The 16,861-nt window shown below is 33.9% G+C and overlaps 1 protein-coding gene across 1 annotated transcript in view; it reads right to left on the bottom strand.

The window, feature by feature from the left end:
- The window catches only part of rxfp1 (relaxin family peptide receptor 1), a 55,087-nt gene extending 38,614 nt beyond the window's left edge, over positions 1-16,473 (bottom strand). Inside the window, exons 1-3 of the mRNA XM_088911768.1 lie at positions 16,406-16,473; positions 14,355-14,504; positions 2,970-3,053 (exon numbers count right to left, since the gene is read on the bottom strand). Coding sequence (XP_088767894.1) covers positions 2,970-3,053; positions 14,355-14,504; positions 16,406-16,448 — 277 coding nt within the window. The 5' untranslated portion in view covers positions 16,449-16,473. The remainder of the gene's footprint in view (positions 1-2,969; positions 3,054-14,354; positions 14,505-16,405) is intronic.
- Between the last annotated feature and the right edge of the window lie 388 nt (positions 16,474-16,861).

Genomic DNA, 16,861 nt, shown 5'->3' with positions numbered 1-16,861 from the left:
TATACAGTACCTCAAAACACAGTGACGTCCATCATTAAAAAGGTGAGAAAATATGGAACAACTGTGAATCTGCCCAGAACTGTCTGTCCTCCAAAACTGAGTGTCCGGGCAAGAAGGGTCTTTGTAATGGCCCACCAAGGGGCCTATTACCAGAAAGGTACTTTTCCATGCAAATCTTTAATGTGAGCCTGAGATTATCTGGGGATGAACTGCTTTACAGTTAGGACTTCAAAAATGTTTCTACACTTTTTGAGATTGTTCTATAAGGACTTCAAGCATTTCTGTATGTAACTGATTGTGAAGTGTCAGTTTACATCTATGTTATCAACTGTAATCAATATTTCAAAGAAATATTAAAAAATATATATAAAAATACAATATGGTTGTGGCCTTTGACATTCAAGTCTGTCTTGTTTGACTCAGGAACAGCCGTGTTAAAACTGATACCGTTTTACTGAACTAAAAAATAGCTGACATACAGTTCAAGGTTCAAGGTTATGTTCAAGGTTATTTGGTACTTTAAAAAAACACTACAAAAGTGCCAAGTTTATAACAAGAAACAGACACAGACAGAGAGCCTCTTTCTTTCTTTCTTTCTTATTTTGATACAGAAGCCTTTCCTACACGAGGTTACTTTTTTAAAGAACGTTTTTACGTTGAAAGACTTTTTAAAAAGAGCAAATAACATAGTTGTGTAAATTTATTAGGGGAATAAACTGAATTATATCGAATCTAAGAATAATACAGAATAATAACTATAAATAGCACAATAAAAGTGTGACTTGAGTACTTCAGCTTAACTGTTCTGATGTAGCAGGAGGGACTGTTTCATGCCAGCCAGCCTCACATTATCTCCTTGCAGTAGGGGGTAGGGAAATTGGATGTGGGCTTTTATTTTACTTTCCATCAATACACATTTCCAGTAGTCACTGTTGCAGCTTTAGCTAAGTAATACCTGGTTTTAATCTGGTCTTTTAAATATAGCAATTTTAAAGTCACTATGTCTATATATATTTCTTAATTTTATAAATCACAGTATTAAAATATTCACTTTACATTCACAATCCCATAGTGGTACTGGGGATCTATCCAATGTTAAACTGAGGAAGGGAGACAATAACTTCAGACTTCAAACTGTCTTTTATTTTATTTTCTTCAGAGATATGCTAAATTATTCAAACATATTTATATATTAATAATGGGAACTAAGAATGTTATATCTAGTATGTTATTTACCCAACAATAAAATAGAATTGAAAAAACACTAGTACAAAAATGGATACAATTCACAATCAACTTCCATATGGCATTTATTTTATTTTTTATAAAATTCATAAACAAGAAAAAAATTAACATTTTATTTTCACAACACTTTAGAACTAATGTGCGAAATTAAAAATATATATTTTAGTATTTTTTTTTTATTAGTGCCCCACTCATATTAACAGAATTTTTCCAGATACCACAATTGCCTCTTATTGGCACATTGAGATCAATTCTAAAATATACTGTAGGATATAATATAATATAACTAAAAATAAAACTATGACTAAAATATAAGTCATGCTATATCCCACACCAAATGTTATAAATAAAGGGTTTTAAACATAAAAATTTGAAGCGATGTTAACAAATTATTCAAGTTAATAAAACGTCTCCCCTATTTTAAGGAATGAAAACTCAGTAGTTTCTCTAGGAATTAACACCCCTGTTTTTATGATAGGCTTAAATACCCCTGAATGTCACACAGATCAAGATCTGAATAGTATCTCACAAATTAAACTTGGAACAACCTCTGATGATGATAATACATGATGATCTCATCAGATTATTTACCAGTTTGTAATAAATGTTAAAATAAGAAACATATTGCCAAACCATATGGCAGAGAGCATTTGAACTATGGACTATGAACCCAAGCTATTCAAAGTGATTACAGAAGTGATACAGAAGAAATAAAAATGCTTTTTTGTATTTTGGATTACTGCTTATTTGTATTCATGCTAATTATTGTATTTTTGGTATTGTATATGTACTTAAAAGAACCTCACACTTGTCTTTTGTTTAGCTAAATTATTTAAGTGCTGAAGGAATGTTTTTTCTAATTTAATAACTTTTTTAGAAAGTGACATAATAGAGAAAAGTGCATTTATTATGTTTTGAAAGTGGGAAAAAATAATGGGAAGTATCTCAGTGTATAATTGAAAAAAAATATTTAAAAATAAAAATAAATTTTAAAGTATTGTTTAATCAGTTATACAGATAGTTCACAATCTATGTACAATCACAATACCTCAGAAGGCAGAACTGTGTTACTACACAGTATAACTTCTCAATCCACCTTTTTGCACATATAGTCAAAGATAGCCTAATAAGGGTAAAACAGCTCTCTGCACAGCATACTGTCTCTTGAGTTGTGATTAGATGAAAGCTAAATAATATTAATACCTCTGATAGGCTGTACTTTGTAACAGTAAACAGCCTAATCTGAAATGAGACCCTCTGTGGTCCTTAATCTGCTGCTTGCTATTGGTATAACTCATACATAAGGAACCTGTGAATAAGTCGAATAACCAATACTTGTTTGCATATTTATCAATAGAAAAAGAGAAACCCCTTACACATTTGGTTTACATACAAAATATTGTATCTCTTACTTAACAAAGAAACTGCAGGTGAGTGGCTTACGTATGCATTTTGAACTGAAAATGTCAAATTTGCAATTTCAAATTGTGTGAGGATTTCATGTTCTAGAATAAGTTGTTTAATATTAAATAATAACTCCAATATACTATCAATGTATTTGAAATATAAACTCCCCGCTGTGCTCCTCGGCATTCTTTTTTATTTTTTTTATTTTTTCTATTATTTCTAAAGCACCTAGATGAAAGATAAAAAGTTTGATTTTCTTATGTAATTTATCTGTTATCAAAGGCCAAACATTCATTGTGCAAAAATGCCATACTTACAGCACTTATCAAGCCTGGTTCCAAAATTATTATTCAGAATTCCAAAATATTTGTCAAACAGGTGAGGCCATCCGTTGTTATCTCCTATGAAAAAAAAGAAATGTTTTAGAGTTGCGACATTTTATTTCTCAAGGTAATACAATGATTACTTCATATTAACAATAAAACTTTAAGATGTAAATCCTTCATGGAATGTATTTAAGTATAGTACAATTTCAATAAAACACAATGAAGTGCTTTTGTTTTGGACTATAATCATGAAAAAGAAACTGTTTAACTACTGTTTATTTACTATTAATTTAAATATTTGACTTCCCAAGGATGTAACACCACATTTCCTGTCAATAACATTATCCTCACAGGATCACAGGACCTGTGAGAAATTGTATGAAATGTCAAAGGTTTTCAGAAGCAGAAAGAAGAAATATTTTTAAATGAATATAGACTAATTACGCAGGAGGTCAAGCCTATTCATTTCTTCACCAGCACACATCACATTAGTGACAAGGGCCACTTCAAATATATCAATTTCTATGGAAACAATAATGTAACAAATAAGAGCATATGATTGGATGATAAGATATGGAGACTTGAAGCTGGGAAGCCTTGAAATTAAGAATTAAATTAAGGAAATGTCTAAAGTTTAAACTACTAAAGAAAAAGTGGAAACTTGTATCATGTGCACATGAAACAATGTTTGCAGTTTTCAGATTCAAGAGTCAGACATACTGTACGTGTGATGAAAAACAGGTGAGAAACAGGTGAAAAACAGGTGTAAAACGGTAATGTAGTATTTACAGTAATACCTGGGAGGATACTGATCTGGTTTGTTTTGTTGTGCATAAACAAGAATCATATTAGAGACACAATAACATTTCATTCAGCTACACTATGGACTCAATGATGAATTAGACGTGAGTTATATACAGTGCATGACAAAGATTTTAAATCAAATCCCTGGTTATGTCAGTCCTCTTATCATAACCTCATTCAACTGCAAATTAATTGATGAGCTGAACAGACAAAAAAGTATAATACAGTGTTCAAACCGCTTCAAAATGCAAGATCATATGCAGCTGTAATTTCTTGAGCATATTTTCTTGAGCAGGTTAAAAAATAATCTTAATACCATAATTCATAATTAATAGCATTAGCAACACATTAAAAATAAAAAAAAAAGTTTAACAAACAAAGAGAAAAAAAGTAAACCTTTAAACCATATATTGCAAGAGGTAATGAGGACATATAGATGCAGCCATTCAAACTTCGCGGTATACGGTTATTCATTTATTTAGATACGCGAATCCATATTATATTCCCTATTAATCCAATTCTAAAAGTATGCATTTGTTTTATCCAATAATGATTGTATTCGCAGAAAAGGTTAAAATGATCACAAAGTATATAAATGTACAGTAATATGGTCAGAAGGAGCACGTAAAAACATTTCCGAAATAACCACATGTAAGACTTTGATGCTTCAAATGTTTAGGGAGAAATGGAATACTGGTGTGTATTTTTTCTTTAAACTACCAAGACCAGCAATATACCGTACAGTTTACATAATATGTTTATGTTCCTAAATTAATATTGTTTATAAGCATGTGAAAGGCATGGTGAATCGGAGATTCGCAAGACCTACTTTGCATGATTGGAAACGAATAAGTGATCGAATCAACTAAATGCTGTGGTGTTACTTTTTGTCAATGAAAAAATAAAGTCTTTTCGTTTACAAAGACGATTACAAAGAATGTGGACCAGGGTAACACTTTGAGTTTACAGCTTGTCCAAGGTCATTCATTATTAATACTATTAGTGATATCTTCGGTAAAGACTTTGATGCTTAAAATATTTCTGTATAATTAAAATATTTATGATAAAGGAGGTAGGTTGTGTACTTTTGTCCAACTGAGCAATCTTGCTTTCATAAAATATACCGACTTTTTAATGTATAATGATTAACATGCTGTAATACACAGTTTAAATTTAAAAGTCTAAAGAGTATACAACTTAAATTCTTAATTGAATAAAGATTGTCCCTCAGCAGTGATCGGGATTCGAAACCGGATGTTTTCCAGTGACAGCTCAAATGTTGTACATGAGAGTTTAAGCTTTATTAGCTCCACCTAATAAGGTATTTACAAGGTGATCCCAGATACTATTAACATAATCTAATCTAATTACGGTAAAGTGCGGTATGATGCGAATTGACGCGTTAAGACGCGTTTTGATGCGACATCCCCACCGCGTTGTACCGCAGCGTGCCCCGCTTGTTTTGAATGGCTGCATCTGTAGATTCATACAGTAGCTGAAAGGAAATACAGAACAAGGCTTTAAAATACAAAATCAATATCAAAGTTTTACTATACATACTTTCCATCGGTCTTTTTTCTGCTGTTTCTAACAAAGGATCTTTGCTTGTGATCAGAGCATTACTTATATACAAACAATCCAAGACAGCAATGAAACACTCATTATACATTCACCCTATCTGCCAGTCTTTTATCAGTCAGCATAATGGAAGTGTTTCCGTTGCTTTAAATCTAAAGAGTATTTTTTCAGAGTGCTTACCTAACCCTATCTCAATTACACACAAAATAAACAAATGTAATACAGAGCCCCCCTTTTCCAAAAATTACTCCTAAAATAAAACTTTAAAAAATGAAGCAGACTAAATTAAAGTTACTGTACAGCTGGCATGATTTTTACTTTGCTATAATGAAAGCATTGTAAATAAAGGACCATGAAATGGAGAATAGAGTGAAAGAGCTTCCTGTACACTGTGTTGGGGTCATGATTTAATTTGATTTCAGTCCACAAGATGAATGTATGTACCTGCAAAGGTAACTACAGAGTGAAGAACATCTGTTTTATCTATCAGAAACTATTTTCTTTTGCATTTTTTCTTCTATATGTCCTGATTATTTTATTTTATTAAGATTTAGTCAAAAGGAAAGTAATGGGCTTCCATGTGGTTCCATTCAGGAAAGGCCTCTGGTCCAGGTATAGCATATACCCTACAGACTCCAGTTTGAATTTAGACTGTATCACTTGTGATGGGTACTGTGAGCTTGTGGCATTAGAAGAGTGATATCTGTCAGTTTTCCACCTGAGACAATTTCTCCTTTGTATGCAGTGTTGGCTTTAGTTAAACAACAGACATATAGTAATTGCTAATGGCATCAGAGTTTGAATTAATTGGATTTTTATGTTGTATACATTTTTTTAATCTAAAATTATAACTGTGACACTATTATCACTTATTAGAGTATGTCATTTTCTCACACAAAAATGTGTAAAAGTTTCTAACCTTTTAATTATTATGACAAAAAGCTCAGTCTCTGACAGCCACATAGTTAACTAATCCACCATCTACTCTCTAACTACGAGTTTACATCTGTCCTAATTCTGCCAGGTTTAGTGACATAATTGAATCAGTTAAACTTCTTTGTATTCCTTTGTGACTTTGTAAGGGATTGCCAGTGATGTTCTTTATTTGCTTTTCCCAAATTGTAATACTCTTTATAGTTTAGATGTTCAAAACAAATTTTTATTATTGGCATCGGCGTATCCAAACATCAGTGGCAATTGCACTATTTATTGTCATCTTCTGTGACTCTTTATATTTCAAAATGCAAAGATAAAAGCTCAATTTATAACTAGAAAAGGAATGATAAGAAATGTAACTGAATAGAAAAAAATATTCAAACTGTAGTAAATACTGAATATGAAATACTTCATATTCCCTTCTAATATTAAACATAAAATATTAAACATAAAACTCAGTAAAAGTTCCTACTTTATATATCCTTTTCACATGCTGCCTCTCATTCACTTCCCTGTATGTGCCAGAATTCCTTACCTTTGAAATCAGGGTAAGGTTATTTAAGACACTTCTGAACTAAGGGGTATAAAATCTACTTCAGAGGCTTTAATATTCCAGAAATACTTATAAAAACCAAACTGAGTATTGAGACCTGTTTTAGATGTATATGCACAATATCCAAATAAATAGGTTTACTGCATCTTTTCAATTTTCAAGGACGCCTCTCCTTTGCTTAAAAGGAAAAATAAATGCAGGATGAATGAAGCTGCAAGAAACCATTCCTAAATGATTTGGTTAGGATTAAACTTTCATATTGCAAAAAGGGAGCATATAACTAGGACAAACTCATGCAACTATACTTGAAAAACTATTTTCGGTTCATTTTAGTGAATTTGTCTAAACACGCTAAACAGACTGACAATATACTGACAAAGTCCTGTACATTTCATTAACTTAATTTTTCCTTCATAGTAAGTGGAATAAAATAAAATTGATTAATATCAATTACCAAATCAATTGACCAAATCAAGTAAACCAGACATTTTGGTTTTAATTTTGCACTTTCCATGCAAACTAAGTTAATAGGCATGATAGTTGATGTTTCACTTAAAAGAGATCATTGTAAGAAACAAATCTTCACTTATCAAATCAATAAAACTTATTAAATTGTTAACAATATTAAATATTAAAAAATATTTCTTTATCTGGTCAAAAATGTCATATAAACTGACATATACTTCAATAAAGCAAATACATAAATCCAAACTTCTCAGCTGGCTCTTAAGGTCACAGTAGAAATTATTATAATAAAATATTGTAGCATGATGCGGGGCGCTTTAGCCATGCGCACGCAAGGCTGGCTGATAACTGCACCTGGGAGTGGGACAGAGGCTGGGAGACAGCCTCTTCCCTTTGTGTGTGTGTTAGTGTAGGTGCAGCGCTGTAACCCCTGTCCCTATGTGTGTACCTTTCCCTGGTTCGAGTTATTAAATGTGTTGTTCAACCCCCATCCCTGAGTCCCATGCCTGCTCCATTCTGTACCGAACCCCGCGGTCATTAAATTGGTGTCAGAAGCAGGATGGAGTGGAGCGGTGAGAGGCCCAGCGTGCAGGGAGAGAGCCCAAGCCCAGACAGAGGGTCCCGGCCCAGAGAGGCTAGCAGGTGGAGCCCGTAGGGCAGCCTGCCTTGCATGTGCAGCCTGGAGGGATGGTTTGGGGTCAGCGGGATGCTCAACTCTTCATGCGGGGGCAATGTAGTGCCACGCGGGGCACTTTAGCCATGCGCACGTAAGGCTGGCTGAGAACAGTGTCTTGGGGCTTAACTACGGGACTGTATATAGTGGGACGGAGGCTGGGAGACAGCCTCTTCCCTTCGTGTCTGTGTGTTAGTGTAGGTGCAGTGCTGTAACCCCTGTCCCTCTGTGTGTACCCTTCCCCGGTTCAAGTTATTAAATGTGTTGTTCAACCCCATTCCCTGAGTCCCATGCCTGCTCCATTCCGTACTGAAACCCGCGGTCGTTACAATATCTTTCTTTCTATTCCAAATGTTCAGTTTGAGGCCTGACCAATTGTCAGTGGCATCTTTGACAATAGGATCAAATACCATCTTATATCCATCCAAAGTTTATTATACATCTATATGAGGCATCAATCAGTAAGTAATTCATCAGTCAGTTTTTAATCAGTATGTTTTCAGTGTGCATCAGAATTGATATTTGTCAAATAAATGAATTAATGCTTTAAAATTGTTATATAAATATTTTTAAATAAAAAGCTCATTTTATTTAAAATGTTATTAACCTAGTACTTAATGTGCACTTTATGTTGTATTTATTAGGAGAACACTTGTTATTAATATAAATAAGAAGAACTATGGTCTTTCTCTGCCTGCTACAAACAGCTACAAAGTAACACTACCATCTGACTAACACATACACTTCCTTCTGGTCACTAAAGTGGAGAAAGAAGCTATGGACTTAATAAAAAGCCTGGAAAAGTTTTATGTGGATTAATAAAACTCTGACTCTGGCTAATGGTCAGTGAACAGATGGTACTGATAAAAGGAAAAACATCAAAGTGGGACAAGGTAATTAGTGGAGCACCAAAGGGATCAGTATTAGGTCACTTGCTCTTTTTAATTTATATAAAAACTTAATTTTGTTGAAGTTGGTACTGTAAATCTGTTAAATTTGTATATAATACAAAACTAGAAGGTAGAACATAGCATCCCAATTCTGTTTCTTGTGACTGAAATTTGTTTTGATTTTCATTCCAGCTCATTTATTTAGTGTTCTTGAAACCTTAACAGAAAACATTATTTGACTGATCTGAATTGTGTTCAGGAATTAAACTCTTAAACCATCTGTCACGATTGTAGTCCCTCCCCCTTAAGGGCGCTCCGGCTCGTTCACTTTTTAGTTGATTTTGTGCACCTGCTCCCTGTTCCAGCCCACCTTTAAAAGCCAGATGCTCAGACTGTTCCGGGCTCTGCGTTGGAACACGGACGCCTGGAGGCCTGCCTATCACCGAGTCGCCCTACGTCCGCGGCTCGGGTGGCATTCGCCTCCTTGTTATCCTGAACCAGCTGAGCCCGGACCTGGAGCGCCTGGTTCCATTCCCCCTTTCTTCCCACCGACCCTTCGCCGGATCCCGCTCTAGTTTTTAACTTTGTCATATCTGTCTACAACCCCTCGCCGGATTCCACTCCGGCTTTTAACTTTGTTTTGTTTGTCTTGGATTTATCACCCGGCTCTAGACCTTCGCCTGCACCAGACTTCCCTTTGACTGGACTGGACCACGTCTCCTGGAGCACCTTCGTCACACCCCCCCCCCCCGGTTCCTCTACCAGCCCAGTTCCTCGTCTCCCCCCTGTGTGTGTTCACTCCCTTCCGGATTGTGTCGTCCGCATAGAGTCCTGAAAGATGCTTCGAAACACCATCAAGTTAAACTGCTGACCATTAAAATGTCATACCCAATGTTATACTTTACTGCAAATCTGCATTGTTTTTGGCATCTGAACACATGAAGCAGTTATGATTAAGAAAATTATAATTTCTATCAAGTATCTGAGTATTCAGTTGGAACAAAAACCAATAGACACTGGAATGACAAGGCTGGGAAGCTCTAGACTAGACCAAGTCAAAGTAATTTGTTATGTACAGTATACATAATTAGGTTAGATTAGGTCTCTAACAATGACAATAATGAAGTTTTGGACACTTTTTGCACTTTGATAAAAACACTCAAAGTCTATAGGAATAAATGTTACAATTATTCAAAAATCCAGATATACTAATAGACACTCCAAACAACAACCTCTTATATCATTTACGTGAAGAGAAAATAAGTAAATAATATATTGCGGCTTGCAGTTTTGGCACCCTTACCTCTACCAACAATAAGTTCACTTGATAATGACATCTGTTTTAAATTACAGTATATGCTTCTAATTATAATTTATTATTCATACTACCTACCTAATGGTAGTTGTAATGCCTGAATATTGCTATGATTAGTAACTATTTTCCTACAGTAGGAAACTGATTCATTATAGTCCCTTAAACACTATGGAAATTAATCATTACATAGATATGGATTACTGGTATTGAGATATGTCATGATCATGGGACTGCAAAAACCTTTGTTTCCTTGAAATGTAAGGATGGGGATTACCTGATCAATGAAACAGAGGCATTTTAAAGATGCATTTTGAAGATCTATTCAATAAAGAATCTACTATCAACAATATCATACTTTCATACTTAATTATGGTGACAATTTCTAGGAAGGAGCCCAGCACTTTCTTACCAAAATATGTCATACTTAGAAAGCAAAGAAAGTTCATGCTCACAATGTCCAGTTTGCATAGTACATGATCAGATATCTCCTGAGACATCTGTTCATCTTGCCAGAGAGTGTGCAGATCATATATTGGTTAAATCAGTCACTATGGCCTTTGTGGGAGACAATTATCTTAGCTCCAAACAACAGCCAACAATAATATTATTTGTTTTTTGGGCATGACCATAGGTGAGAATAGAGATCAACCAATTAATTGTGTGCTTTGCATATCACCTTACAAAATGTTGATGCCACACCAATCCACTGGCAAACCACATATTTAAATGTCTTGAAAAATCATAAATATGTGAGCTCACACCAGAAGAAGGCTCCACAGCCGAAATGTTGTGTTTCCTTTCTTCTCTTTTCACCATGGAATAAACCTTTACTTGTTCCCTTATATGAGATTATGCACAGCAATAAATAAGTCAATGGCAACATGTAGCCATTACATCAGATGAAGACATGAACGCATTTTGAATATTTCAGCATAACTGCTCCTGTTTCAACACGATGCAGTGAAGAACTATAGGGCTTAAGTAACAGTGTGGACAATTGGTTAGGGCTCTGGAGCTAAAAGGACGTTTGCAGAAACAAATCTTTGGTGGGACACAGCTGTTATACCTTTGCGCTAAATACTTTGTTCAAATTTCTTCAGTAAAATACCCAGCAGTATTACTGAGTACCAGTGTAAGTTGCTTTTAATAAAGGTTTCATCCAAATGAATTAATAATAATAGAACTATTCTGCTCATTAGGAAAGAACATTCTACAAATACAAAGAAATATTGTATTTTAATTGACATGAAAAATATAGTTGATGTGAAAAAGACAGACACGGAAACAATGGGAAATGCAAACTTACCTCTGGTTACTTACAACGCAAACAGGACAACTGCAATACACCTTTTGAATAAAAATCATCAGTAATGAAAGGTTATATGAATGTGACAAAAATGGTTCTATTCTAAAGGAAAATAAATGAAAACATGGCAAGACATTTTTATTTTCAGTCATGTTTAGTGTTAGTCATCACACTAAAAACAGAAGTAAAAAATATTAACCACAAAAAAACATTAGTACTATTATGGGATAAGAATATTGGCTGTCACATGGAGAGTAACTGTGGAAAACTGCAAGATAGAGGTTACAGCTATTTCATTATTTGCAGAGCTCAAATCACAACAGGCATGGAGAGCAATATGAGTAGCAATTATACAGTAACTTCTGTTTTGTGACTCCTACATGCTGCAGAGGGAGGTCTCACAGATTTAATAATTCTTATCACAACTACAACTCTTCCAACATGCCAGCCCACATAAAGCCAAACACTTACCCTATCTGACATATTAATTAACCAGAGGTGTTAGAAAATAAACATACAGTATACCATTAACCATAACCACTGCAATGAAGATACTAAAAATACACCTGACAATCTGCATGAAACAATCACTATAACTGAAATTATAAAACGTAAAACAGAGTTAACTAACTTCACACATTACAATTTGTCCTGCACTTTGTCATCATCTTACAAATGGGCATGTCATCAAATTGACAAATTACTATGCTTTCAATACAATACATATTTATATTCCACACCGCAATAATCGTTAGAGAAGTGGGAATGTTTAAAACTAAAAGAAAAGCAAATAAATCAATGGCTTCATGTAGTAAGTGTTGTATTTTGTAATGATATCAATATCTGAATATTCACTTTAAAATAATTTAGTTATTCAACCTCTGTTATATATTATCCATCAAGTTTAAAAATGAATAACATATTCATTAACGAGGACAACTATATGATTTGGGGTTGCCGTAAACACAAATTAGTCTTTCCTTTATTATGTGTTCACTCATTAATGTTCTCTTTCAACTAATTTAAGGGAGCAGTAAAGAAAGTGTACAGAACGTTTATATTGTAAAATAAAATTTACAAAAGAAATGATAATACTATGCAATGCACACTTACAACTTATATCATGTATCAAACATGATACTATTATGCTACTGTATGTGTTGGGTATCTCATTCTAAGAGAGTTATGTCTCATGTGTTTGTGACTTACACTGAACTTTATCTTAAGAAGGGACAGCCAATCTGAATTGCAACATACAGTAGGATATATTTTCACAGCTCATTGTTACCATGAAAACAGGATCCCAATTTAGTCATGGCACTAAGTGTCAGACTGTTTGAAACCAGAACTTTCTGGAACCAACTAGGCACATTTCTGTAATCAACACTGTACTCATTGTATAAGATAGACCATAAAGGGGAAGGTCAGATATAGCAGGGAAAAGACTGGTCCAATATTGGAGTGAGAGGGTTTCAGCACTACAAACACTTTAAATTCTGGAAACGAAGATGTGCTTTTGACTTATATTTAAAAAAATAATTTCCTCCGGGTAAAGCTTGTCAGCTTTTCTTTTATTTAGATGCATTCTTGTTATGGTTATCTACTTTTAAAATTAGTTCTGAGTGTGAACATAAAAGTGGATGGTTATTTATTTTACAAAGATTTTTAATATAAAAAATTGTGTCTATCTTTAAGTTTGTTAGGGCTAGTAAACAGAAGTAATTCAGTATGTTAAGGCTGGACATGAGCAGCACATAACTTGAAAACATTGCCAACTGAAACAAATTGTCATTTACAACGATGACCTGGAGACTCAGTTATATAGCAAGGAATTTATTGGAGTATATTTACTTTAAGAATTTGAAATTTGATATATCTTTTATAACAATAACATAAAAATCCACTGGAAAGAAGTAATAATAACTTCAACAAGAGCAATACAAGTAATTTCCTTAGCAGGTAGGCTTTTCCACCTGCATCATAAAACATACAGTACAACCTAAAACAGACAATAATACATTCAGGATATGGTGAAGCAATGACTTATCCCCAGTAATCACATTAGACATTGGACTCCATTCCTGTGGAGCAAGCATGTGAACTGAGATATCATGATATTCATCGAGCAGAACAGTTGGAATGTAATGGTTTAATGCTTCCAATATAAACACAATAGTACTTTGTAAATCCTGAAACCTTGATTCAGCAATCAGACTCCCACAGCTTTCTGTATAAAAAGTGCCTCCTCTTCTCAGCATTAAATGCATTTTTCTGTAATTTCTATTTGTGTCCTCTGGAATGTGTTTTTACTGTTGTACTGATTCTGAAGTCCATATTGCTGACTTTTGTCAGTAGCTTTGAGATTGGTTTATTCTAACATTTTAAGTGTTTATTTTTATAAACAAAACTAATCACAAACCAGAACAAAACAGAAGACCACCTCCCACCCCAACCTGCAAAGGAATAATGTAAACATTTACTCTTGTAGCCTTCTCTTTCAACACATTGAATCACTGTGAAATAACAAAGGAAAGATACACTTTACACAAATGAGTGCACAGATTTGCTATACTGTTTTTTTTTGTTGCACAAATATTTAATGAACATATACTGGTGATGGTGTTAAAATCCTAGCATTTAATTACTGTGGAATTACCAGAATGGTATTATTTGTACACAAATGGGGTTACAAACATTAAATTATGAATGGTTGTAACTAAGTTTCAGTTACTTTGTGGGTTTTACGTACAGTACATAAGGATTAATTAAAATGTATAAACTGCAGAATTTCTATCTCATTCCAGCAACCTGATACCTTTTTTTAAGGAGCAAAGAAGCTGGCAAATTCACACCTACCACAGTTTTCTTCATCAGCTTGATTGCCACAGTCATCCTCACCATTGCAATGCAGGAGCTGAGGAAGGCATATTGTCAAGTTTCCACACGGGAAATATCCAAGGGGACAGTTGGATTTTGATTCAGGGATGTTGAATGAGGCCAAAGAAACTGAAATGCAACACAGACAGCATACAAACACAAGTTATGTAACTTCAAAACCTGAATTTATTTATTTTAAATTAAACAAATGTATCGTTAATTTTGATATACTTTGTCAGGCCTTTGAATTTGAAATAATGTAAAAATCAGCACCTTCAATATTTTACCAATATTCCTTTTAAAAATCTTGGTAAAGTCTAAATTCTTGGTAGAAATATCTGAATCAGTTGTCAGGTCAAATATAATTTAGCATATATGACAGAAATAGTCTATACTAGTTCAATCAGAATTTATGAGAAAAGACTCATCCATTTCATTATTTTAGTACATGATTTGATATAAAACGAAGGAATTGGTCATTATGAAGTACATATTCTTGCAAAGAAAATATCACTATAAACTGCTGTGGTTACACAGACGGTTTATGTTGTAAAACCGAACTAGAATTGCGCTAGCCGTTTTGATTCAGCAGGGGGCGGTGGAACCAAATTTCTACATCACGAGAATCTTTACATTTTAAATAAAACGGAGAGAAAAAAGAATGACAAGACTCTTTTCTGTGTCTGATAAGAATTGTTATAAGTGCATCTATTAAAACAATGGTGAAAAACATAAAATAGAAAAAAGAACTTGGATGTTAACAATTCTTTACTATTTTTAAGAAAATAGCCTTTTTTTCTGTAAACATTTGCAAACATTTCATTTTCTGTTAATTGTTTTGAAAAACTGTATCAATCTACCTTCACGGACTATAAACAACCCATGTCAAAATTCATATTTTACGGCTTCACGGTGAACAAAGATGTGTCAATTTTATGGTAAACTGAGCATGATGAGAAATTTGGACAACAAAATGGCATGACATTTAAAAGTAAATGATCTTTTTAGGAAGGCGTATGTGTATTTAAGTTCAGATTGATTTATGTGTATATTCTTTAAATCCTTTCAAAGCGTTTTACACAAAAACAATACCGAGAGAAGCTTTTTGCTTCAGTGATTCTAGAGGTGCTTGTGCACAAACTGCGTGTGCGTGTAGCATCAAGCGCAGCAAAACAATTAAGAAGTCACTAATGTATTTTTCGTAATGCAGCGTATTTGCTATAATACCAGATGAATTCCATCGTACAAGACCAAGTGATATATTAGTCTTTTTCGTACAGTTTAATAGAGTATAACACACCTGATTAATATAGAAGCTATTTTTATCCAACTTGGATTTGTGTCTTCAAATGCAATTTACTAACCTTTTACAGAAACAAAAATACAAAACTATTATTACTTTCAAAGTATAAGGTTACTTCTAGTATAAAGGTTATCACGACTGAAAATCAATGTGATTGTATTTCTTGGAGAAACTAAGATTGCTTTTGCCTACAACTGAAATAGTAAACTTAACAGTATTAATTGACTTATAATCAAAATCATATACGGTATATACTGAAAAAATGTCAGCAAAACCCTAAGATCCTTCAGCAAAAACACACAAAAGAATACTTCTGGCAAAACCAGTCTCTCTTGGGTAACGTCTTGTCTCCAGGACACCATTTCCCCTAGATTCTTTTTCGCATATGTATTTGCTACTTTATTAAAAACATATTGTTTTATATTTTTCATTCTTAACTGTTAATACGAGTGTAAACGACTAGGTGGGTACACAAACCAGGTTTTTACCTGACTTTCAAAATACTCTCAATCACCGCGTGAGTGTATTTCGAGGCACAATATTCTGATAAAGCATACCACCCGTTTATTGTAATAAGATCCCGAAGTAATATTTTTACTCTAATAAAAATGGTTAAACAGTTCTTAATTTCGGAGTATCCACACAATGCTTTAAATAAGTTTCGGTAATTAAACGTTTGAAAAAGATGTGTTAGAAACGCAGCCATAAAACAAAGTAACCTACTTACCTCTCAATCCATAGAGAAGTATACCTATTACATAGGATCTCATAGTGTACCCTGAAAAAAGCGGCAGACATAAGAAACTTTTCCTTTTTTCTCGAACACTAACAAAATAAAATTAGAATTAGCGGTTCCTCTGTCCACAAGGTTATGAAAACTATGAGCTCAAGTAATTCACTTCACCTTGCATCGGTGGATACAGTGCTGGCGGAAATTCTTTTTCTGGAAATCGGTGAAGTGATAGCTGCTAAGGGCAGACACGCTTTATTGCCTCCAAAATAAAACTGGGACGCTATGTCAATAAATGAATGACTCTCAAAGACAGAGAAGCGCACTGCTTCTCAGAAACTCGCAGGGAGCCGAGTGTGTGTGTGAATGCAAAATGTAACTTACCTCTGATGCAAAATAGTGATATAAACCACGGAGCTGATATAAACCAAAGCTATGTCTACTTCTACCATT

This window comes from Atractosteus spatula, chromosome 1 (genome assembly GCF_055471065.1).
Source record: "Atractosteus spatula isolate fAtrSpa1 chromosome 1, fAtrSpa1.hap1, whole genome shotgun sequence".
NCBI classification, from domain to species: domain Eukaryota; kingdom Metazoa; phylum Chordata; class Actinopteri; order Semionotiformes; family Lepisosteidae; genus Atractosteus; species Atractosteus spatula.
Note: the sequence above shows the minus strand (reverse complement) of the source record. Positions and strands in the feature narration are given on the sequence as shown.